Genomic DNA, 25,542 nt, shown 5'->3' on the forward strand with positions numbered 1-25,542 from the left:
TCTCACTAAAACCATGCAAACACTTGACTCCCTTTCAGCTTTGCAGCCTCTTTGCTCCCCGTGCAGGTCCTCAGACTTACCAACAGATGGGAGCAATATTATTACCACTGTGTTCCCAAAAGGAAGCTTTTTATTTTATTTTATTGGCTTTTGGGATGGTGGAGAAAGCAGGGGCAGCGAGTAAGGGAGGAAATGAGTTCTAACAAATGGCACAGAAGTGTGGCTGCTGTTTCAGGCTGGAGTAAGGAGAAGGATGCAGTGTGGTTTCTGTCTTTCCTAGGGCAAATCACTGAGCCTGATTTTGCCTCTATGTTCCCATTTTCCCAGGAAAAAAAGCTGTGTGAAGGCCAGGGTAGGAAATGGAAACTGTTGCTTTATTGCCCAGTAGTTTTTTTAATGAATATTTCCCAGTTTATTTTTATGAATGACACCTGTGCCATCCTGCTGTGCTTTGATTTGTCCCTGCAGCTGTAGGGTGCAGCTCCTGGAGCTCCAAGGATTTCAGACCCCAAATCCTGCTCCAAAGCCCCCCAGGCTGCTCCACCACCATCTCTGTCTTTAAAACATGGAAGGGCTGCAGGAAAACCTTTGACCTTAACACTTTTCCTGCCCCAGGGAATAAATATTCCAGGGAGAGGGTCTGTGAGAGGAGGCTGGGTCTGCTCAGTACCCTCTGAGCAGGACAAATCTGCACTGGAGATACTGCACTGGGTTTTTTCCATGCCTGCTGCTAGATTAGGAAGTTGTTTCAGCAGATGTTGTTTCCTAAGAAAATGGGTTAATGCTTGGTGGTTAGAATGGTGTGGCAAAAAAGCTTATTTGTGTGAGGCTTTGGCTAATTGCCTTGCAAGAGTTACCGAGCGAGCGTTGCAGCAAATTTCCTGATTTCGCAATCGCCACGGTTCTGGTTTAACTGGCCAGAAAGATTTGCAAAAATACACAAATAAATGGGAATACAGAGGCAAAAATCACTGGATGGCTTGCTGCAAAAAGCTGGAGGGCCTTGTGAAGAGGTCTCCAGGTGTGAGCAAGTGGCTGAAGCTGGGGATCTCGGGGTTTTATAGAATTCCTGAATGATTTTTTTAGAAAAGGACCTTAAAACTCATCCTATTCCATCCCCTTTCCACTGTCCCAGGTTGCTCCAAGCCCTGCCCAGCCTGGCCTTGGACACTTGCAGGGATGGGACAGGCCTGCTGCCCGCTGCTGCCTTGGCTCATGGGACTGGTCCCAGCACACTGATGGAGCTGGGAGCTGCTCTGAGCTGGGACCACAGGGAGGAGTTTCCATCTGGAGGCAGGGATTTGGTCAATTGGGCCAGGAAAATGCAAATCAAGTGTTGCTGTTTCTAAGGGCATCACCATGAAAAGACTTTTACTGCATCAAAAAGCACCACGGCAATGAACTGGTGGGGCTGGGAGGGACCTGGGGGGCTCTCCAGGGGAGGGTGGCCACTCCTGCCATCCTGTGCCATGGATAAAACCCTGTCTGGCACAGAATTCCCAGAGCCACGTGCCAGCACAGCTCTGGGCTGGGGGCTCTGGCGTGGGCCAGCTCTGCATCCCCCAGTGCTGCTTAAATCACTGATTCAGTTCTGTCTGAGCAGCAGCCTAAACCAGGAATAAATGGACTTGGCTCCATAAACTTAGCACTTAAATATTTTCCCAGGCAGGGGAAAAAAAAAAAACCACCAACATTTGCTTTCCATGCAAAACATATAAATCTTGGCAAAGTTCCCAAAGTTGTGTGTTTAACTGTTCATATCTGTGTGCTTGTAGGAGAGAAGTGGTTATTCCCCAGCATAATTATTTTCCTTTTTTAAAAGGAAGCTGGAATGTTTGTGAGGAAGACATTTTAAGCCAGTGGTGGGGATGAAGGAGAGTGAGGTTGGATGGGGAAAGGAAGCACCTTCCCCTCAATTTGCTCTGTGCCAGGACTAACCACAAATGCTGCTTTGACTTGCTGTGTTTTGGGGCTTGTCTGATGAGTTTTAGTGAAACATGGATCTGCTTGTTGGTTTCTTTTTAATCCTATCCCAGTACAAGAGCTGTTAGTGGAGTTTATTTAAAGTTAAAATCATGGATGCTGCATTAAACTCAGCTCTTCCCTCCTTCCCAAAGCCCTGCAGCAGGTGGATGCTCCTGTATTTCCTGCTCACCCCAGGAGAGACCCCACTGTCATTATTCAAGCAGAGATGCAGAGATAGATTTATTTTGGTATAAAATCCCTGTTTCTCAGGAAATCCCTGAGGAGATGCTGAGGAGGCCCTTCCCTGGGGCTGGGGTGATGCACATCTCACCCTGTCACCACCCTGTCCCCATCCTGGGGGTGCAGGTGGCTCTGGGAATGGGCACAGGGGATGGAGGACAGGGTCTGTGCCCAGTGTCCTGCCTGCAGGTTGGAAATTTCCCAGCCCACTGCCCCTGCATGAGCGCTGTGAACACACAGTGCATAGATCTGGGGGATAAACCCACCCAAATCTCCTCTGCAGAGGGGAAAAAAAATCCCAATAACCATCCTGCAGCTTCTCCCCACCGCACTCTGTGCCTGGCTGTCCTTGCAGTCCCTGTTCCAGAGCTGAGATGTTGAATTTATTTGTGTTCTAACACCTCTGTGTTTCATAACAGGAATCACTCCTGGGTTTGGCCGGGAGGCAGCGGAGCTCCCTGTAATCCAGGAGTGAATCAAAGCAACTTTTTACAAAACAAGATTCTCTCTCACTGTTGCAAAAGAGCTTTGGGGAAATCTGGTTTTTGTGGTTAAGGATCTTACTCTTGATGCACAAGGAAAATTATGTGTAGCTTTTATTTGGCCCAAAGGATTCTTACAACATTATCCGTATTTCCTTTAATTTGTGGGATTTCTAGTAAATGGGCTTAAAAATAGGTCTGGGCAAGATGCCAGGGTACATAAGAAGAGCAGAAAAGCTTTGCAGGCTGTGAGCTGCTCGCTTTCACTTCTCCCTGGGTGCAGGCTGGGGGCACGGGGCGGTTGCTCACCTTTTGGAGTTAAATTTAATGATGTCTCTGGAATCCTTTGGAAGTTGATATGGCAGGAAGAAAAAAAATCTTTTAACTCTTTCTTAGAGCTGATGCAGTGTAGTTGCTGAGCTGGAGTTGAGTCTGGAAAGGGGCAGGATGAGCTGCAGCACCAGGGGAGGGCAAGAATTGGGGACCCATTCACTGATGGGATTTAGGGACCCTGGAAAAGCAGCGTACAAGTAGGAGCAGAATATGGCAGGAATGTACTAATGACAATTTTTATCCATGAATATCGAGGTGCTTTGCAGGTACAAAGTTCTTCTGGTGTCTCTGTGAGCTGGGGGAGGTGGGGGCAGTTCATCTGTGCAGGTGCAAACGCCTCACCCCTGTTTGCCCCAGGGGTGCAGCCTCAGCTGATGCCACACTTTTCCCTAAAAGCTGGTAAATTGGGTATTGTTGCTTTTCCCTAAAAGCTGATAAATTGGGTATTGTTGCTTTTCCCTAAAAGCTGGTAAATTGGGAGCTGTTGTGGACCAATCCTCCATGGACTGAAGTCCCAGGAGCCACTGCCAGCTCCACATCACTCCCCAGGATCCTTTCTGGGGGACGCAGTGAATTTGCTGCAGCTCCCACAAACAGGGCTGATATTTGGGATGTGTCTGGAGAGAGCACAGGGCTCACTGAGGCCAAACCTTTCCCTGAAGGCAGGACTGAAATGGGGTCTTGAGCCTTTTCCACAGGACTGGTGTCCCACTGAGGGGCAGCTCCTGCCTCTGAGGGCTCTTCCATGTTCCAGGAGAAAACACAGCAGAGAGGAGCAGCCTGTGCTGCCTCTGCCTGCTTTTGGTACATTGTGAGCAGGAATTGTTTGTTTCCTTCTGGACACGGAGCTGCTGAGTGCCAGCACCCCAAAACTTCCCTCATTAAACCTCGGGACTGAGCAGCTCCCAGCCCCAGGGCTTTCTCCTTCCCAAACCCAAAGCCCTGACCTCCAGCCAGCCCAATTAGCACAAGTTCAGATTTGAGCTGATGTTTCAAATTTGCCTCCTTTGCCTGGGATCAGCTTTCCCAGGCACCCCGGAGCAAAAGGCTCCTGCTGTTCCTCCAGAGACCAAGGTTAAATGGGCAGCTGCAGCCCAGCCCCGTGGGAAGGGCAGGGCAGGTTTTTGGGGGTGGTTTTGGGGAGATGGGCTGGCACTGGGGGAATGCTGCTGGGTCCCTCGCCAGGGCTGGGGCTGGGATGTGTCAGCTCCTCTTTGAGAACAGACAGCGTGAGCCCCTTTGATTTTTCTTTTTAAAAATAATTGGGTTTGTGAGCATGGTTGGGAGGGGGGGGGGAGATGTTTAAAAATTTTTAACTGAGAGCCAGCAAATTTAATATTTTCTGTGTCTTGGCTGTGTTGTGATTTACATTTGATTTTAGGCATAATTAGAAATGCAAGTGGAGCGCTTTGTGTTTTACCTCTGCTCCAACTATTTATGGCATGATATGCAAATGAAGCAAGCTATGAATATTAAAGATTAGAGTGTGTTACAAAGTATCACTGTCTTTAATGAGTTGGGTAATGGGCACAGGCTTTGGAACATGGAGGGATCGGTGCTGCGTGCCGGCTCGCCCGGCTTTGGTTGCATCCCAGGAGAGCAGGGCTGGGATTTAAAGGCTCTCCAGCCCCTCTCGGCTGCAGTAGGTAGGTGAGATTCCCCAGCGTTCCCATGACAAAGGAGGCTGCAGCTGAGGGCTGCTGATGGATTATTTCAGCGAGGCTGTTGCAGTTCTTGTCTAGGTCAATCCGTTTCGTCTGCGGCAGCGCCGGGGATGGATGTGAGAATATGAAAGCGCTCGCCGACCTTTCAAGGTGCTTTGCAGCCATGGGAGGGAATCTTAAACACAAATCCTGCCAAAATGGAGCTGCTGCTCCCCCGGCACTGCCACCCCAAGACATTCCTTCAGCTGCTCCTCCGGGATTAGGGAATTATTTGGGGGGTTATTGACACGTCTGAAGGAGCATCTCATCCACTGGAGAGCAGAGAGGTGGGAATGGGGCTCCTTGCATTAACCCCTTCTGGGGGCAGGAGTCAGGACTGCCTGCTTTTAGCTTTTTTAGTTACTACTGGGTTTAATTCTAAATCAGCAACTGGTTTTAGCCCGAAATCAGTTACTGGTTTTAGCCCTAAATCAGTTACTGGTTTTAGCTTTAAATCAGTTACTGGTTTTAACCCTGAATCAGTTACTGGTTTTAGCTTTAAATCAGGTACTGGTTTTAATTCTAAATCACTAACTGGTTTTAGCCCTACATCAGTCACTGGTTTTAGCTTTAAATTGATCAGTGGTTTTAATTCTGAATCACTAACTGGCTTTAGCCCTAAACCAGGCACTGGTTTTAGCCCTAAATCACTAACTAGGTTGAATTCTAAATCAGCAACTGGTTTTAGCCCTAAATCACTAACTGGTTTTAGCTTTCAATCAGTTACTGGTTTTAACTCTAAACCACTAACTGGTGTTAGCTTTAAATCACTAACTGGTTTTAGCCCTAAATCAGTGACTGTTTTAGCCCTCAATCACTAATTGGACTTAGCTCTAAATCAGTGATTTTATCTCTAAACCAGTGACTGATCTTATCTCTAAACCAGTGGCTGGTTTTACCTCTAAAGCAGCCTCGAGAGCTGTGAAAGAGGAAGGGGGCTGTGTGTTTTGGGGTGCACACAGAGGCTCCACCCAGGGCTGCCCTGCAGAACCAGCTCTGCTGGGATCCCTGTGGGATGCAGAGGGTGCTGGGGGGCTGCAGGAGGGGGGAAAACCCTGCCAGATACAGAAAGCAATGGATTTTATTCCAAATGGGGCTTGGGGAGGGTGGGTGGTGGGGAGGGAGAATGAAGCATGCCCCAGGGAGCGTGCTTTTCAGATTTGAGGTATTTAAATTACAAATTTTGATGAGGAAGATTGTCAGCAGTATTCAAAACAGTGCTTAAATTCTTTTGAAACACTGTCGAGCTGTGCTGTGGCAGTTGAAAAGTTTGGCACACAAGAACTTGGCCCAGAAGTTGCTGCTTGGGTTTTTTTCCTTTAAAACTCAATTCATCTGTATTCAAGTATCCCACATGCTTTAAGGAAAAATAACCCCACCAGGCTCATACTGGTTTGAGACAGACCCTTGCCTGCAGGAGAGGCTGCAGAAGTGAGTGATCTCTAATATTAGAGGCTTCTGTGTTGGTTAATCACCATTAATAAGTATTTATACTTGGAAAGAAGAAAGGGTTTTGCAGTGTTTGTGTCTGCTCATGAAAACAACCAGCAAACTAAACTGGGGTTTGGCATTTTTTGTGTTTCACTGGATTATGAGTCTGTATGAATTAGATAGACCTGTTTATATTTTTGGGGCTTGATCAGTGTTTGTTGGTGTGGGACCAGCTCAGGTACTGGGGAGACTTTCTCACTCCAACCTCTGACCTCTCCCTGCTGCAGAGATTAAAAAAAACCCCAGATTTTAGAGGGCTCTCCCAGCAGCTCAGAACTTGTCAGATGTTGGTGGGCATAGTTTAATATATAATATATATGTATTATATATATATATATATATATATATATATATATATATATATATATATTATATGCTTTATACATATATTATATATATAAAAACAATATATTGATCATACATCATTATATTATAATATTCCATATATCTATAATCATCAGCAGTGTATGTATAATACAATATTCTGGGCTGCAGCGTTGTCTGGGGGTGGTTTAGGGTGTGATACAGAAATAGGCACATTCTGAAGCTTTGGGCACAGTTTGTTGCCCCCAGTGAGGGGTTTTGCTGCAGGAGGAGAGGAGGCAGAAATGAAAAGTCGGTGTTGAGGCTCCTGTACTCAATGCTCCTGGGAGCAGGGATCAGTCTTGGGGGGGTTTTTTCCCCCAGGGAAAGGGGGGACAGGAAATTCTTTGCTGGACTACAAGCAGTAAATGCAGTATATAAAAAAAGCAGATTTCCAGCTCTGTCTGGGCAAAGTGGGTGTCAGGCTGGGGTGGCCACCTCGTGTCACCAATTTTGGATTTCTCAGGGGTTTTGCTGCATCACCAAGCCCCTCATTTTTGAAGAAGCTCCTGTGCAGTCTCATATTTGCCTGTCTGAGCCCAGAAGCACAGAGTTAAATTTCTGCAGTCTCTAACTTCCCTTGTCTGCAAGCTTCTCTTTCCATTAAAGATCAAGCTCAGATGCAATTGTAGCTTTGCTTTATTGAGTATTAAAAGTTTAATGCATAAATGTCTCCCTTCACCAGAACTTTTTGGCAGCCCTGAAATTCCTGCAAAACCACAAAGATCCCAATTGCTGCACGGGCTCAGCTGCCCTTGAAGGGTTAATTATGTCTTTTTTTTTTTTTTTTTTTTTTTTAAAGCAGGGAGAATAAGCTGTAGCCAAAAGTAAAAGTCATTAATTTTAAGACAGAGATGTAAGCAAAGTTTCCTTCCCCTCTGCAGGTTGGTCAGGGTAGGCTATGCAGTAATTGAAAAGTAAAGGCAATTGAATTACAGGCTCCTGTCCAAACCGAGTGCGATTTCTTCTTCTTCTTCTTCTTTTTTTTTTTTTTTTTTACAACCTCCATTGCATCAGAACTAGGCAGTATTCCTGATGTTCTCATGTGTGTTAATGCTGACTCACAGACTAACTTGCACAAGAAAAAAAAACACACAGGCAGCTCCACCATACTAGGTAATGAGCTCTAGCGAGAAGCAGCGTCTGATGTTTTGTAAGCTTTTTTTAATTGACCTTTTAAGATATTTACTTTATTTTAAAGCTTTCTGTTCCGTAGTGGCACGGTGCTAGGACTGAGTCATGCATGTTATATATTGCTAGCTCTGCTGTTGTGTACTAGGAGTGAGGAGAATAGGATTCAGCATGGCACTTGTCTTTTTTGATGTGTTACGGATGGGAATTAGTGCTTGTGATGGGATGCTGCAGGCAGGGTGATGGGGTGCTCTGTGCTTTCCTGTGGCCATAACTTACTCGGGGTCTTGACTTTTTATTAGATGGCAAAATACTCCGTTCTGCAGAATAATTGTATTTTCTAGCCATGTCTCTCCCTTCTCCCTTCCCCTTGCAGCAATCTGAGAGAGAGAGGAAAAAAAAAAATTAAAATGTTGCATTTTCTATTTTTGCTTCTCTTTGCTTTGAGAGCTCTTAAGATCAGTTTTAGGGAAGGGGGAAAGAAGAAAAAAAAAAAAAAAAAGCCTAATTAAATAATAATGGCAAAAGCACGCTTTGCCTTGGCTGAATGACGGCACTTTCGGAGCTGCCGGGTGGGTGACCTCGAGGAGCCGCGGTGCTCCCGGGGACGGTGACTCACCTTGCAGCAGGACAGAGGGACAGAGCCGGGCTGCACCGGGAGGGACACGGGGCTGGGCCGGGGCCCTGCAGAGAGACCCTCGGGACAGTGATGGGGATTGGGGAGAGACACTCGGGGATGTGATGGGGACTGGGGAGAGACCCTCAGGGCTGTGCCGGGGTCCCTGCAAAGAGACCCTGGGGACTGTGCCAGGGATTGGGGAGAGACCCTCGGGACTGTGCTGGGGGACTGGGGAGAGACCCTCGGGGATGTGATGGGGAACTGGGGAGAGACCCCCGGGACTGTGCTGGGGTCCCTGCAAAGAGACCCTGGGGACTGTGCCAGGGATTGGGGAGAGACCCTCGGGACTGTGCTGGGGTCCCTGCAAAGAGACCCCTGGGGCAGTGATGGGGGATTGGGGGAGACCCCCGGGACAGTGATGGGGTCCCTGCAAAGAGACCCCTGGGACTGTGCTGGGGAACTGGGGAGAGGCACTCGGGGATGTGATGGGGATTGGGGAGAGACCCTCGGGACTGTGCTGGGGTCCCTGCAAAGAGACCCCCGGGACAGTGATGGGGGACTGGGGGAGACCCTTGGGGCTGTGCTGGGGGATTGGGGTGAGACCCTCGGGGGGATTGGGGGAGACCCTCAAGACTGTGCCAGGGTTTGGGGAGAGACCCTCGGAGCTGTGCTGGGGACTGGGGGAGACCCTTGGGACTATGCTGGGTTCCCCACAAAGAGACCCTAAGGGCGGTGATGGGGAACTGAGGTGAGACCCTCAGGACTGTACCAGGGTTCCCAGGAAGCGCCCCCAGGACTGTGCCAGGGTCCCCAAGGAGAGACCCCTTGGGGCTGTGCCAGGCTCCCTGGGCAGAGACCCCTCAGGGCTGTGCCAGGTCCCCAGAGATGTTTGGAGAGCCCCCAGGGCAGTGCCAGGGTCCCAAACTGAGCACCCAGTCCCCATCCCCTGGCAGTGGGGCTGCCCACACCTCCTGAGCTGCGGCATCAGCAGGATTTTAATTCACTTTTCCACCTTTTCCCCCCATTTTCCAATGCCCAGCCTCTGGGGCTGCACTTTCTGTGTGAACTTTGCGGGCTCTGGAGCCGTGGTGGCTCCGTGCTGCATGTCTGCTGCGTGGGGGCTGCCCGTGTGTTACTGAGTAATATTTGCAAATTCACTTTCTGCTCTTAATAAGGCAGAAATAATCTTCTTTCACCCATTGCCACTGGCTGCTACACTAAAAATAGGGGCTGTCCGCGCCGCTTGCCACTTGCAGCATTTCAAAAATAAATACTTTGGAGCTGCAGATACCAGTGCTGCAGGAGAGGAGGCTCATTGCCATTTGATTACTGAACTTAACCTTGTTTTCTCCACCCTGTGCAGGAATCCAAACCTGTGCTCCAATCCCTGTCTCTTGTCCTCCTGGATTTTCTCACCTGGAAGAGGGGATGCTCAGTTGTTGGGGTGGGGGTGCAGACTTTGCATTTTAGCTCCTTGGCTCCCTGGCACAGCCTGTGATGCAGGGGTGGGGGGAATATGCTCAGCCTAGACCTGAAGTGCATTTTATTTGGCTATTTATTTTATTTAACTCTTTAGTTTACTGTACTCTATTTTATTTAACTCTCTATTTTATTTGAGGCATTACAGCATCTCTGGGCTCGGGGAATGACACTTGGCCACTGAGTTTGCAGTGAGCTGTTGCATATTTTCTCTTGGGTTTTTACATTTCCTTTACATTAAAAAATGGGGAAATAACCCCCAAACCCTGCAGTGAGAGCAGGGCAGGTGCCACCCCTGTGCCTGGGGGATTGGGTGGCTTTGAGGACCCCCTGCCAGCCTCAAATCCAAGGGTGGGATTTTCCCCCCCTCTCTGCTCATTTACAGAAGAAAGGGAAGTTTCCTTTGACCCTTTGGGGCCTTCAAGGGCAGGACTTTTCAGCTCTTTTCTTTCCTGGGGCTTTGGCTGGGGGGGTGGAAGCCTTTGGCTGCTTTGTCTCCCAGCCCCAGAGGGTCCCTGTCCCTTTGTCCCTGTCCCAGCTGCTGCCCAGCTCACCTTCCTGGGGAGCTGCAGGACTTGGGGGATATCTGGGGGGTTTTGGGGAAATGATTCTCCACCCAGTCTCTCTGTTGTTTGGCTAAGAAAAAAAAGCCAATTTAAATACATTATCTAATTATTTCTGATTACTCCTGGGGGAGCTCTGATGGCAGCATCTCATTCTAGGTCGATGCTTTTTTCCTTTGTTGCTGTCGCCTCGCCCTGACCTTTCAGGCCTCAGAGCAGGGAATTAGTTTGGAAAAGAGCAAACCTGCTTTTTTCTTTCCCCCGAAGCAGATGAATGCAGAAACTGAGAATTCCCAAACTCTCCTGGAAGTTGTCTCAAATAACAGCTGCATTTTTTATGAACATCTTGTGACAAAGGCTATGACTTTACAAAAATCAGGCAGAGATGTACAAATTATCCTCCTGGAGAAAGAGGCTGCCATCAGAAAACAAAATGATGTTTTGCTTGAATGGTCACATTTGTAAAATGATCAAGGTGGGGGATGTTTGTCTGGTTTTAATCCAGTTTTATCCAAGTTTTCCCATTTGGAGATGTCCTGTTGATGGTCTGTCACCTGTAGGGCACTCCAGGCCAAAGGGAACTGGATTTTTTGGGGTGATGGTCATGCTGGGGGCTCCTCCTGCACCTTGGGACACAGCTCAGCTTGGGAGATGAGACTGGAAAAATACAGTTTACATCTGTAATTGCAAAGGTCATTTCTCCTGCAGCACAGCTCTTCCTGTGTCAGATGGGCTGAAGCCATTTCAAACCCTTCAAAAGTCTCTTGGTGCTCTATTTAAAAGAAAAATGATCATATTTAATAGAGGAATTTTAAAGTTAGAAATTATCAAGCTTTATTGCATTTTCTGTCTAATCACAGTAGTTTTTTTGTTGCTGTTGTTTTTAGGGAATGTGAGGTTTGGTGGTGAGCAGATTCTCTTGGGCTTTCAAGACTGTTTTATTTTATTTCTTCACGATTTGGGGTTGTTGGTGGTTTTGGGTTGGGTTTTGGGAGGCTTTTTTAATGTATTCTGGTCATAAAAAGGAAAGGGGCAGAGGGAGGAAGAAGGGAAAATTCCAGCAGTCCTGGTTGATGGTTTATTGGGGTGGTTTGGGCTTCTGCAGCTTCCTTGTGTGGCTTTGCTCCTGTTCCTTGATGCTCTTTCTAAACCAAGCACTGTTACTTCCCCTCCATTTCCCTGGGAGCTGCATTTTGGGAGGGACCAATTGTGTGCAGCATCTTGGTTCAAACTCTCCTGGGAGGTTTTATCTGAGGTTTGCCAAAGATTTGGGATGCTGGGGCACTTTGTTGCTTCTCTCTGGCTTTAAACATTCCCTAAACCAGCCCAATTTGGTGCTTTTAGGGAGAGACAGGGGTTGCTCCTGACAAGACTGTTTGCTTATAGAGCAAATTCTAAGTAATATTAATAATTGATATTTATTTTAAGTTTGGCTTGTTCTGTGCTACCGAGCTGTCCTTGGCTGGTCCCACACATCCTGTCCAAGGAGGTCCATCCAAGGCCTCCCTGGTGTCTTCTCCAGCTCTGAGGGAGCCCTTCCTGGAAGAGAAGAGGAGGAAATCCTTCTCCACCCGTGTTCTTCCCATCCTCATGGAAGGATGAGGCTTCCTTAGGTGCCTGAGCAGTGATGTTTTTTCTTTAACTCGGGTATTTCTCAGTAATTTTCACAGATCCAGAGCGGATCTTTGTTTGCCAGGGCGGATTCCATCCTTTCTCCAGCAGAGGTGGGTGCTGTCGTGCTTGGGAGAGGTTTTGGGCTCTCAGGCTTGGTCGTTGTGGTGTCACCTCTGATCTCCTCGTGGAATGTCACCTTGGTCCCCTCTCAGCAGCACCAGGCAGGGACCCCAGTGACCTCCTGAGTGTGGGGAGCATTCCCAAGGCAGGGAATGGGAGCAGTGGGGCTCTCCAGGCTCCGTGGGGCTGCAGGTCCTGTGGGATTTGGGGCACCCATGTCACAGGGCTTTGCTGGGAGAGCAGCACTTCCCTGCCCTGGGCTTGAACCTCATGCACCAAACATCCCTCAGGACGTGGAAGTGGAGCTGTGAGCAGGATCAGGAGGGAAGGGTCAGGCTGGAGCATCACCAGCCCTGTGCTCCCTGCAGTTATCCTGCTCTGGGGATGGCCTCACCTCTCGTCCCTGGAATTTTAACTCTGTGTGACCATCAGAGTGCAGCAATTGAACCAAACCCGAGGCCAAAGGCACGAGGAAAAACGCTCTGGGCAAGGGAGAAATAAGCAAAGGGAGGCCCCACCCTCTTTCCCAGAAAAAAGCACCAAACATGCTCAATAAATGCGAAGGTAATTTAAAATCTGAATCCAGGAGACAATGTGACTGGGATTTCATTACTTAAGCAAATGGATTTGCTTTTAGTGGATTCAGCCACAGACTGAAAGAAGCTTTCCCCAAGGGGTAAACATTTTTCCTGCATTTGAAAGGCTTTCTTGTATTGGGGGGGGGATCTGGGGGGGGACAGGAAGCTGGACTGTGGCTGCCCAAGGAGCACCTTTAATTTGGGCATTCCCTAAGCTGTGCTTTTGGGCAGGTGCTTTTGGGGAGCTCTCGGGGTGGGATGCTGGGCCAGGTGGGAGGATGCTGGGGGGATGCAGGGGTTGTTGAGGGGATGCAGAGGATGCTGGAGGGATGCAGGAGGATGCTGGGGGCATGTGGGGGTAGTGCAGGGAGGATGCTGAGTGCATGCAGGGGTGATGCAGGAGGATGCTGGGGGGATGCAGGGGATGCTCAGGATGCAGGAGGATGCTGGGGGCATGCAGGGGGTACAGGAGGGTGCTGGGGGGATGCAGGGGATGCTCACCAGCCCTGCTCCCTGCCTTCCCCTGGCCGCAGGAGTTAACCAGCAGCAGTGCCAGCTCTGCAGACTGTTTGGAATAGTTTAAATGCTTTGACACTCTGGATGTACTAGATGGCAGGGGAGGCAGTTTACAGCGTAATTCATATGCAAAACTGCACTATAAATTTAAAACCTGTCTCAGTTGCCGTGGCACCACTAAGCATTTCATCAGCATACAGTACAGTATTTCTGCCATCTTTGTTTGCATTGCAGTGACTCATCAAAAGTCTGTCTTGTACCAACACTGAGAGCATTCCTCTGGCACTGATATTTCTCTGTTTTTAAAGCTTCGGTTTGAAACTGGCATTTACTTCAGGTCCCTAATCAAAGGGCTCTATTCATTGCAGAGAGCAGCCTGAATGTTAATCTGCATCCGGCCTATTCATTTAGATGCTGTGCGCTGCCGGGGAGATTTGACTTGGTAAAAGCTCGAGCTCCAGCAGATACAAACCTAGCTCTTGATACTATATTTTATTTTCCCCCTCCCTCGGGCACTCGGGGCACCGGAGCCCCTCGGCAGCGGCCGCTGCTCAAGGTACGTTCGCTCCCGGCCAGGCGAAGGCACCGCGATCTTCCTCGCTTGGAAGATTTTTTTTTTCCTTTTTTTTTTTTTTTTTTTTTAACCATGCAGATACAATTAAATTGGCTCCGAGTGTGTTCCCTTTTCTTCCTGTTACCCCGTGGCCTTGCAGATAGGACTTTTTTTTTTTTTTTTCCCCTCGGCAATGGGAACAGAGCAGCTCTTTGTGGGTTATTATTTTCTTTCCAGAGATTTTTTTTTTTAATCTTTCTCAGATAAACTTCTAATTTTTTTTCTCCTTTTTTTTTAAATTAAAAAAAAATCGCTCTTCTGAGCTTTCAGTATTAGTTAAAGGTAGTTTTTCTTCAGTGCTATTGCAGGATTTTAAATCTCCTGGAGTGTTTGGGGAGGGAGCACGGGGGGGTCTGGGCTCGGTGCATCCGCAGTGATTTGCTCCGCTGGAGTTTCAGCGCCCAGGCTGCACCAGCGTTACCTGCTCGGGCTCTGCGCACCTCCCGGCGCCCTTCCAGCGCCAGCCTCTGCTTCTGGGAGCCGGGAGCAGGGATTCTGCCCATGGCCAAAAGGTACAGCTGGCCCCGGAGAGCGGCCGGGGCGGGCTGCGGAGCCGCCCCCAGCCCGGACTGGCTCGGAGGGTCCGCGCTGCCGGTACCGGGGGCGCCGGGGGCTGGGCTGGGGCTCCCCCTGCCCCGCTCGGCGTCTGGGGGAGGAAAATAAGAAGACAACTTGGTAGGCGGCTCGCTGCGGCAGGCACGTTGGTTTGTTTTATTGGGGCTCAAATATCTGGCTTAATTTGGAGATAAGCTTCGTTTTGTTGGAGGATAAATCTGTTGAGAAGGGGTTTAACTGTTGAAACGCTCCCTCTTTCTGGTGCAAATGGGAAGATTGCTTTTCAAAGTGCTTTTTCCTGGGAGCTCTCGCTCCGGCAGAATCCTGTATTTATTTCGGGCAGAATGGCACATTGTTTTATAAATATCTTTTCTGTAGTTTCAACATAGCTGCTGGTTGTTGTGTTTCTTATATAATGCTACCGAGATCTGTCTGACTGCCTTTCGTTTGCTTTACTGTTCTCTCCCATTATCGTTCAGATTTTCCTGCATAAAGTAAAAACCCCCGGGGGAATAAATCAGTGGTGCTTATTTAAACAGACCACAACTTGAAGGAAATACTTGCTTTTTTTTTTGAAATATCCTTTGCCATCCACCAATGGCATTCCCAACGCTGCTCGAAACCATCGATAAGTAATTTTTGCAAGCGATCGCTTTTCTGCCTTGGCTCTGGGAGCTCGCCTTGGAGCCTTTGATGTCGGGTGAGGTGGGTTCCTGTGCTCCCGCCTGCCTTTGGTGAACTGTCTAAAAACCTTGTTCCTCTCTCCCCTGCCTTCTCCGTTTTTCAGATGTGCCCTACTTTGGATATTCCTGCATTGAATGTCTGAGGAGCTCCGGCCGATCCTGAGCCATGTCGCAGATGTTGCACATAGAGATTCCCAACTTTGGGAACACCGTGCTGGGCTGCCTGAACGAGCAGCGCCTGCTGGGGCTCTACTGCGATGTCTCCATCGTGGTGAAGGGCCAAGCCTTCAAGGCTCACCGGGCGGTGCTGGCCGCCAGCAGCCTCTACTTCCGAGACTTGTTCAGTGGGAACAGCAAAAACGCCTTCGAGCTGCCGGGCACCGTCCCCCCCGCCTGCTTCCAGCAGATCCTCTCCTTCTGCTACACCGGCAAGCTGACCATGGCGGCGAGCGAGCAGCTGGTGGTGATGTACACGGCGGGCTTCCTGCAGATCCAGCACATCGTGGAGAAAGGCACGGACTTGATGTTCAAGGTCAGCTCCCCGCACTGTGACTCTCAGACCACCATGATCGAAGACCCCAGCTCGGAGCCGCAGAGCCCCTGCAACCAGCTGCAGTCGGCCTCGGCGCCCTACGTCATGTCCCCCTCCATGCCCATCCCGCTCCTCACGCGCGTCAAACACGAGAACCTGGAGCTGCAGGCCCTGCCCGGCCTGCCCGGCAAGCGGCCCCTGGAGCCTGGAGCTCGGGACGGGCCCGGCGGCGGCGGCGGCACCAGCGCGGGGCCCCTGAAGCTGTCGCGCGTCTCCTACTACGGCGTGCCCAACCTGGCCACGCTGCTGCCCAACGTGCAGCAGGTGCAGTACTCCCAGGGAGAGCGCACCAGCCCCGGCGCCAGCAGCATCCCCACCACCGACAGCCCCACCTCCTACCACAACGAGGAGGATGAGGAGGATGATGAGGCCTACGACACCATGGTGGAGGAGCAGTACGGGCAGATGTACATCAAGTCCTCAGGAGGTTACTCTGGTAATGGATGGTTCTCTCTCTGCTTGGGTTTTCTGCCCCCTTGATGTGGTTGTGTGGGCCTTGTCCAGCCGCTGTGGGCAGATTTGGGTTGGTCACCGGGTTTTTGTCTTTGGGGGTTTCATTTGTTGGTTTTTGCCCACGTGGTGGGCTTGGTGCTGATGTCCAGGTGTGACACGGGCAGGTCTCCCCTGCCATCGCTCCCTAGCTGGGAGATTCTGTAGATGAGAGGCTGTATCATCCACCAGGGTCAGCTCAGCCTTTGCTTTTTGGCTGAGGCTGCCAGCGAGGAGCCTGGTGGCTGCACAAGCCCTGTGGTGGTGGCATCCATCCCGAGGTGATGGCTGAGCTCACCTGCCGTGGGTCACCCTCTTGGCCCAGGGCCAGGTGGTCACTGTGGGAGCTGTCTTCTGTCCTGGCTTTTTGGAATAAGAGTTTCCAAAAAAGTAATGAGCATGGGATATTTGGAGGAAGGGAGAATATAAATGAAATAATTTTTGTTGAAGTTAACTAGGAATATCTGCAACAGGAAGGAAAGATGGACTTTTTTCCTCACTGCCTGAAGTGCCCCTCTCTCCTTGTCCCACACATCACTGTCAGAAAGGGAAAAGCATTTTTGGGGCTTGATGTTCTTTTATTTCTCCATTAGAAACACAGTGTCAAGAACTAAGTAAAACCCCTCTGCTGCCCTTCCAGAATTTGGGATTAAGGGATAAGTGTGAATCCCTTGACGGGTCTCAGACAGAGGAGGCAGCTTCACTTTGGTGGTGCTTGGCTGGGAGCTGCTGCTGAGCCTCAGGGTGGGCACAGGGACACGAGAGCTCCTTTCCCTCCCACTTCCTTGGGCACACAGCCCCTTTCCCTGGCACCTTGCAGGGCTCAGACCCTCCTGAGGAGCCAGGACAGGGGGGCTGCAGGTCCAGGAGCTCAGTTCCAAGGGGAGATGCCCCTGGGTGCCATCCTGTGAGCATCTCCTGTGGAAGCAGCTCCCAGCACCCCGCACAGATGGGGCTGGCAGTGTCCCACATGGAAGCTCAGCCTCCCAGTGGCCTCCTCGTGGGAGCTGCAGGTGTTTGTGGCAGCAGCTTTGATCCTCAGGGGCTCCCCAGGGAGGGACATCTTCCCACTGGCTCTGGCTGCATGCAGCATCCCCTCGCCTGCAGCTGCTTCCCCTGCTCTGGCTCCTGGAATTGCTGCACTGATGTTGCAAATATTTTAACTCTGGTTCGTTGATGAGTTTTCCTCAAAGCCATTTGATTTTAGTCTTCACCAAGGAACAAGATTTGGCAAATAGGACATTTTTTGTTCCATAAAACAGGTAGGCTTCCTTAGTACTGAGAGTGGGCTCACCCCCACACACTGTCCCATCCCATCTCATCCCATCCCATCCCATCCCATCCCATCCCATCCCATCCCATCCCATCCCAGGAGCTCAGCATCCTCTTGCCACGTTCCCTGCCAGACAGCAAGCAGATAAACAGGATTTTCCAAGGTGTTTTTTTACTAAGTCATATGAAAAAGGGGGAAATGGCAAATTCACTATTTTAATATTAGAAATATTTGTTAAGAGAAGTGGACAAGGAGATGCAGGAACTGAACCTCAAAAGCCTGAGTACTCTCCCTGTCCTGCTTCAGGTTCCAGTGGTTGGGATGGGGCAGGAGAGGAGTGGGATCAGGGGTGGGACAAGGTCAGGGTCTCCTCCATGGCTGCTCTTGGAGTCAGACTGAACAGGAATTTTGCTGTTGCTCACTTGTTTTGGGTTTATTTTGCTTTTCCCTGCTGTAGAACCTGTGGTGAGCAATGTGGGTTTGCCCTCAGTTATTCCTCAGAGCAGTGGGATCATGCCCTTGGAGTGTGTTTTCCATCCCTGTCACGGGGCCAGTTCCTGCAGGAACAGAACAAAACCAGCTCAGAAGGCAAGGACAGGACCAGCCTGGGGATGGTGGAGGCAGCAGCTCTGAGGCTGTCCCTAATCCATGCTGGGCAGGAATCATCCCAGCTGGAAAAGTGAAAATCTGAGCAGCTTTCTCAGGTGTCACTGGAGATGCTGCAGCCTTTGTGCCAGGGCTGGGCATCCCACAGCCAAGTTTTCCTGCTTGTTTTCTGCAGGTGGTGATGCCGAGGCCATGCAGGGAAGAGGCAGGTTGTAAGGCTCTAAATATCCCACATTTCTGCTGAAATTCCTCTTCCCCACCCGCACCTTTCAGGGGAGTTTCCTGTTTGAAATAAGGCAGCTATAGGTATCAGGCTTCCTGGAAAAGAGGGCATGCAAAAGACAGATTACAAAAAGTAAAACCTAAGCTGTTCCATTATGGTTTGGACTTGTAGAGCTAACTGTGTTTTAATTACTCAGGATAAACTGTACCCTCTCAAAAGGTGCAGAATAATGAAACTGTGAGATGGAAGAGAGAAGGCAGCTAATCCTGCTCCTGGCATGGAGATCCCACAGCCTCACAAAGCCCTGGGGGAGGGGGAGCCCTTTAAACCAGGCATTGCCAAGGTTTCCAAGAGCCCTGTTTGTGAAAACAAAAACAAAGCCAAAGAGGAGCAGAGCAGACGAAGCTCTGAATTTCAGAGAGGGTTGCTGGATTTTTTTTTTCCTTCTTTTTCTGGGCTTTTTTGTTCCCCATCTGAAGTGTTGGTGCTGGTGAGGGTGTGGTGGGACACTGGTGACTGATGCTCCTCACCTGCCTTCAGCATCACCCACCACCCTTGGGAGGGGGTCACCAATCCTTGCCCCAAGGCTGGGGGTTTTTAATTTATTTTCTTCACCCCTTTTTGTAGTCAGAGCCATTCTGAATTTCCAAAGCTGGATCAGATCCACATCTCAAAATCACAGGATCGTGAAGGTTGGAAAAGGCCTCCAAGATCAAACTTTGACCAAACACCACCAGGAGCACTGGGCGTTACATCCAGTTGTTCCTTGGGCACCTCCAGGGATGGGGACTCCAAAACCTCCCTGGGCATCTCCTTCCAATGCCTGAACACCTTTTCCATGAAGAAATTCCTCCTGAAGTCCAATCTGAACCTTTTCTGGCACAGTTTGAGGCTGTTTCCTCTCGGAGGAACCCTGGGAGAAGAGGCTGGTGCCACCTGCAGCGGTGGCACTGCTGTGAGGGACCAGGACGAGTGTTGGACCTGCAGAAGGAGCAGCAGCATGAGGCCAGGATTAAACACAGGAGGGTCAGGCTTAGGTGTTGGCAGGCAGGGTGGCAGCTGGCAGAGGGGGGTAGGAGAAGCTGCCTCAGTTTCCCTGCCAGGCTCTGGCCAGGTTTGGTGGCCACGTTTGCCGTGCCAGGCTGGGAGCACTGCGGTAAAATGGCTCCTGACTCCAGAACTAGGTCTGGGTGTGGAGAACATGTGGGCCTCGAGGACACGAGCGAGACTTAATGAGGTTTCCAGCATCTGATCTGAGGAACGCACAACTCCAGAAAACATTAAACAAAAGCAAAGTATTTTTATCCCTGTTAATTACAGCGTCGTGGGCCTGAGCTGAAGTGGGTTTCAGCAGGACTTGCAGATGCTCGGCGCTTTTCTGCGCTGAGCCACGTTCTTGTCAGTCAGCTCTCTGCTGAGCAGATGCAGTTAATTTAATTTTGACAGGCACCAGAGAAGTTGTGCAAGGGTCCGTCCTCCTCCCCTGCTCCTGCTGCACCGGTTTGCAGGGAAAAGGGAAAAATCTTGATGCAGCAAATGGCTGGAATGTAAAGGCTGGACTTGAAAGTTATGAAATCCTGAACTGACAAGAGCACACTTCATTAAAAATTCATCTAAAATAGCCATTATAGAATAGTTGTGGTAATTAGCTGAGAGAATAGTTTTCTCTCCTGGCCTCTGATTCCTGACAGTAAGGAAAGAGGGCAAGGAACAGCCCAGAATCCCAAATGGTGCAGCCCGTGCAGCATCCCGAGCGGAGCCGGGCACGGCGCGCTGCAGCCCCGTAAATCACAAACCACGGCAGCCACAACAGGAATTGCAGTGGGATGGAGCAGCTGGCTGCCACTGCAGGGACAGCCCCTGCTCCTGCCAGCTCCCCCTGCTCCCGTGGGACCAGCCTGTGCACAGGGAGGATGCTCAGCAGCAAACAGTTCATGGATTTTTAGGGAATGGAGCGGTCGAGGACTGCGCCGGTTATCCACCAGAGCACTTTGGCTTTTGCAGAGGGATTCAGACACCTGCAAACTGCTGAAAGCCTGGCTGTGTGTGTTCATGGGACAAGGTGGGCACTGATCACAGGTTGGACTTGGTGGTCTTGGAGGTCTTTTCCAGGCTGAGTGGCTGTGTGGTGGCAGTGCCCCATCCTGACCCTGGCACGGTCGGAGCTGAGCCCCAGGCTGGGGGCAGTCAGCCTCTGGCCTTTTTTGGCATTAAACTCCCAGCCCCATTTTCCTCCCTCTGAACCACAGATGTTTAATTTTAGGCTGGCAGATGTTTCACTCCTGGCTGAGATCTGAGGCGAAGGCAAGATAGGGGTATTTATAAACCAGTAATATTTTTCCTATACTAATTCCAGATTACCTCCCTGTATAAATAGGTCACAAATCAAAGGCTACATTTCAGTACGTTGGTATAAATGTACTATTTGGGAAATGTAAACTCTCCCCGTTGGGACTCTGTGATGGATCTATCCCAGGGTGCTTGCGTGTGTCCTCTGCTCCAGGTTTACATCTGCAGCAGATGCTGGGGATGCTGAGGCTGTGGAGGGAAGATATTTTTGAGGTGGTCCCACTGCCAGTGGAAAATAGGCTGATGGGAGAGAGATGGTAAAATATTGCTGTTTGAAAAGAGACTTCTGGCTGTGTATAGAGAGGATCATCCACGTGTTTGCATCCGTGGTGAAGCAGGTGGAGATGGGATCTCCAGCCTTTTATTCAGGGCTTGGGATCTGTGGTTGCATGTTGGGACTCTGTAAGGATCAGTTTTTGGGTGAGGCTCCATCACTCTGATCTTTCTGTATCTCCACATCCCACTCCTAAACCAGCAGCAGTTGTTTCTTACCCACAGGAGCACCTTGATGTTTATGTGCAGTTTGGAGAACCCAAACTGGTGGGAATTGGAGCTTTATGACCCATTTTGAAGCCCTGCTGTCAGGAAGTAAGGAGATGAGTGAGTGCTGGGGCCGGGTGTGTGTCCAGCAATTCCCAATCACTCACCTGAGCAGCCCATCCCCAGCAAAGCTCAGGTGGGACATGCAGAAATCCCAATGTCACCCAACCCTCATGGGCTCAGCATCAAGGGGCTGTGAGGGACCTCTGGAGTTTGTTTTAGGGATAAGGAGGACACGAGCCCCAACATCATGCAGGGCCTGGAGCCACGGAGCATGGACCAGTGAGTGAGTTTGAGGCTGTTTCTTCAGCCAGAAAAATCCAGGAAAATGGGATTTTTCCCATTCTGCACCACCTGTTGCAGCTGCAGCCTCCAGCTAAGTTTGGGATAAAAGCATATATCCAAATAAATCAAATATTCCAGTGTTTGGCTGGCAGCTCTGGTGGCTTCCTCTGTAATGATTTCCTGCCCCTCTCTGCTGGCTGGGAGCTCCTTTCTTGTTCAGGAACAAAACTGTATTTAACAATACTTCCCATTGTTTGCCCTTTCATTCAAAGGGAAGGAGCCGCTGCCCTCTGAAGATACAAATTAATTAGAAGCAAATGCTCTCCTGTTCTCTGGAGCAGAAAGGCCAAACAGAGTGGCTTTCTGTGGAAACATGGCACCAAAGTGGCTCTTGTGTCCTGCTCCTTTACATAACTGATTGCTATCTGCTCAATGGAGGTGCCACTGAAAGCCCCAAACCTCTTTTTGTTTGGTATCATTATTTTCTGCTAATGTTTGAATGGAAACAAAGCCCCCAAAATTATTCATGGCCATGCTTAATATGAGATTTCTAGACAGTGAGCCAGCAGGACAGATGTAACCAAAATCCAGCAGTGGGTTGAACTGCACTTGGTCTTTTTAGCTGAATTTTAGTTTGGTTTATGAAGTATGGTGCTGATGGATATTGTGGGTCCTTTCGACCTGAGCCATTGGTTAGAGTAAAAAATGAAATATTAAAAATTCAATTTTTAATAATTTTTAGTAATTTTTAATAATTTTTAGTAATTTTTAATAACCTGGGCAGAGCCCTGTGCTGGGGTGGGATTGTGTAGGTCACATATACAGCTCCTAGGGGTTGTATATTTAATTTTACCTCTGAGTAAAGTTTTGCCTCTGGGAGATGACTGAGGTGTCCCTTCTTCCCCTGGAGCTGCCCTGGTGGCCCTGCCTTGCCTGGGAAGGACAGCAGAGCAGGACTGGTTCCTCCCACTGTCCCTTGGCTTTTTTTGGTTTCTTTGAGCTGGAAAATATCAGTATTTAATGGGATATGGTTTGCTTATCACTCTTTAAAAGCCTCAAAACAGAGCTGGCCTTTGAGATTCTCCCTCAGTGGGAGCTGACCCCCATCTGCAGCTGGATCTGGGCTCTGGATGCTTGGGAATGCAGGGAATATTGCAGCTGGGAACATCAACGGCACAGATTTCCCACTGATGATGGGGCTGCGATGGCACAAAGGGTTTAAAAACACCCTGTGAGTCGTTCTGCTGCTCTTGAGTCTGTCTCCCTGAGCAGGGACTGTCCTCCTGCCATTCCAGAACCCCTCCTGGCATTCCTCAGGGCCAGAGGGAGCCATCCAGCCCATGTCCTGAGGGTGGGGATGCCCCCAGAGCCTCCCTGGGATGCCCCAGCCCAGCAGGGCACCGTGGCCATGTCCTACTTAGAGCAGAACACTGCTCCCTTTGTCCCCGAGCCATCACCCTGGGTTACTGAGCAGCAACTCTGCAAAACTTGTTATTTTATCTGCAGGGAGGAAAAGCCAACCCAGAACTCGGGGATAATTGCAGGAAAAGACACCTCTGGAGCAGGTTTTGAGTTCGGAAATGCTCCTTGCTGGGGTTTCTGCTTCTCTCGGTGTTGACAGGTTTCAAGCACAGGGCTGGGTTTGGGTTTGTACCTGGCACTTGCCACGTTATCAAACAGTTTGGGGGGAAAAAAGGTGGATCATGGCAGAGCTGGGCTGCAGTTCAGCCCTGGAGTTGCTCCCACTGTGTCCTGAGGTTGATGTGCATGGTCAGCCCTCATTGCTGTCAAAAATTGTCATTTTAAGCTATCTGGTGGTCTTGGACTGTAAATGTGCTTTACAAACCAATCCTCTGTGTGCCCACAATGCCCAGATTTGGAGGTGCTGGCAGGACAGCCCAGTATTTCCAGCTTTTCCATGTTACTGCTCGCTCCTGGGCAGTGGTGGGCTCTGGAGATGGTGCATCAGAGCAGGTTGGGAAAATCTGGTGTTTTGGTTTTTATTTTGGTATTTTTTTTAAGCTACACCTTAATAACACTTTTTGCCTTGTTGATGGGGGCTTCTTTTTGTTACTGAGAGGGAAAGCTGGCCTGCAGAAGGCAGAGGAAGGGAAGGTGGGCTGGAGGTGGCTGGTGGGTGCACAGAGAGGCTCTGCTGACCTTCCTCAGAGCAGAGGTGTCTGCAGGGTCTGGATTTTAACTTCAGCAGGGAAAACCATCAAGGGAAGTAATGATGGAACTGCTGCAGGTGTTCACCAAACTGGGGCAATTCACTGCTTGTGTAGAACCCCTGGTGAAATTCCTGCCACCTTCTGGGGTGTGTGCAGAGTGATGTCAGCCATGCAGAGCTGTCCATTTTCACAAATTGTTGACTCAGGAGATGTTAAAGCATAATTAGACTCTGAGGATCCCTTTTGCAGAACCTGAGGCTGCTGTGGAGGGGGAGACCAGGGGATTTTCCCAAGCTTTCAGGTGGCACCTGCCCCATGGCTGGACGTCTGGAGGGGGGGAATATTCCCAACCGCTGCGTGAAGAAGTCAGACCTGACCTCCTCGTCAGCGTCATGACAAGTTCCTTTAACAGCTTTCCCTTTTCACTTTGAAGTTGCTCAGGAGAAGGCAGAGCAGATCCCTCTGGAGAACCGCTCCTGTGTGCTGATCCGGCGGGACCTGGTGGCGCTCCCTGCCAGCCTCATCAGCCAGATCGGCTACCGCTGCCACCCAAAGCTCTACTCCGAGGGGGACCCTGGCGAGAAGCTCGAGCTGGTTGCAGGTAGATTCTCCTTGGAATGCCTCTGGATGGCTGCTGTTTCCCTTCTGGAGTTGTGCTCTCCATATCTTGTGTGCCCTTGCTGTGTCTTTCTGGGTTCTTCGTCACCAATGGTCTTTTGGAGAGTTCCGAGTTTCCTTTAATTTGCTGACAGAAAAAAATGTGTCATTAACAGGATTTATTCAATTGAATTAATTTAGCATTTTAATTGAATTCTGCAGCTTGTGTTCTTCCTGCTCGGTGTGGCTGCAGTGAGTGTGTTTTCATTTAGAATCACAGATCTAAGAACCCAACAGCCCCCCCCCTCAAAAATTGCCACATTGCAAGATTTACAAAGCAAGGGAGATAAAAATCTGTGTCAATGAACAAGCTTTGAAAAACCTGTAAAATTTCTTCATAAATTTACTAAGTGGTCAAACGCTGCAGCAGGAGGAGAAGGAATTGGGTTTGGTCCTTTCTTCTGTCTTTATTTTCATTTTGGGGGGAGTTTACAATACTGAGAGAATTTACTCCTTCTCTAGAAAAGATTTCTGGCCAGTGTGAGGTGGAAGATGTTAGAGAATGTAGAGCTGGAGGAGTGAAACCAGGTGGTTGTGCCAGCCCAGGCACACCCAGCACTGCACAGAAAGTGTTTAACTGGAGTGACCAGGTCGAATTCCAGTGGAAATAATCATAATAATCATATTCTGCTTTTAGAAGCTCCCCCCAGCTTTACTTTGCAGTGGCTTGGCTGTGGGTTTTTGCCTTGGATGTGGCTGTGTGGGGATGACTGGGCAGGGCATCCCAGACGTGCCCCCAGGTGGGGAGGTTTAATTAATCCCTGCAAAGCCCTTGGTCCAAAAGGGACATGTGGCAGCACAGCCCATCCAAATCAGTTCTTCTTCCCTTCCAGTCATTTGTCTCTTGGTGAGTAGCATGATTTCATTTTCATTCTGGAGAAGGAGTCAGGATTTCAGGGGATGCCCACAAAGGTTTGCAGCTGATGGAGGACAGGACTTTGATGGAAGGCAAAGCACAGCGTACAACCACAAGTATTTATTTTGGATCTGGAATATTCATTTTGTACCCATTTCCATTTAATGTGAGACTTCTTAAAACCATCAAGTGGTGCAGGTTATTTTCACAGTGAGAGCTGCAAATTGGTTTGAGGCAACTCTGCTTGATTTACATTTTTCAATCTGGAAAAAAGCAGATTAATATCACTAACCGATAGTGGCTGCCTGGTTATTTTTCATTTATTAAAGTGAAGTTCCCCTCAGTGGTGGCTGGTGTTTGCTCTGATGCCTTATCTCTTAAAATACAAAATAAACTCCCCTAATTCCTGTCTCAGACCTGGAGGGGGGGCTTGATCCTGCTGTGAAAGTTTTC

General features: G+C 49.6%; 1 protein-coding gene across 7 annotated transcripts in view; it reads left to right on the forward strand.

The window, feature by feature from the left end:
- Positions 1-25,542, forward strand: part of NACC2 (NACC family member 2) — a 54,571-nt gene that overhangs the window by 19,904 nt on the left and 9,125 nt on the right. Inside the window, exons 1-3 of one of the 7 annotated variants that reach the window (XM_077188933.1) lie at positions 7,600-7,693; positions 15,153-16,076; positions 24,010-24,177. In XM_077188933.1, the coding sequence (XP_077045048.1) occupies positions 15,215-16,076; positions 24,010-24,177 (1,030 nt within the window). In that variant the 5' untranslated portion in view covers positions 7,600-7,693; positions 15,153-15,214. The other 6 variants (XM_077188930.1, XM_077188935.1, XM_077188932.1 and 3 more) reach the window with 6 other exon arrangements.

The sequence above is a fragment of the Agelaius phoeniceus genome, chromosome 21, assembly GCF_051311805.1.
Source record: "Agelaius phoeniceus isolate bAgePho1 chromosome 21, bAgePho1.hap1, whole genome shotgun sequence".
Taxonomy (NCBI): domain Eukaryota; kingdom Metazoa; phylum Chordata; class Aves; order Passeriformes; family Icteridae; genus Agelaius; species Agelaius phoeniceus.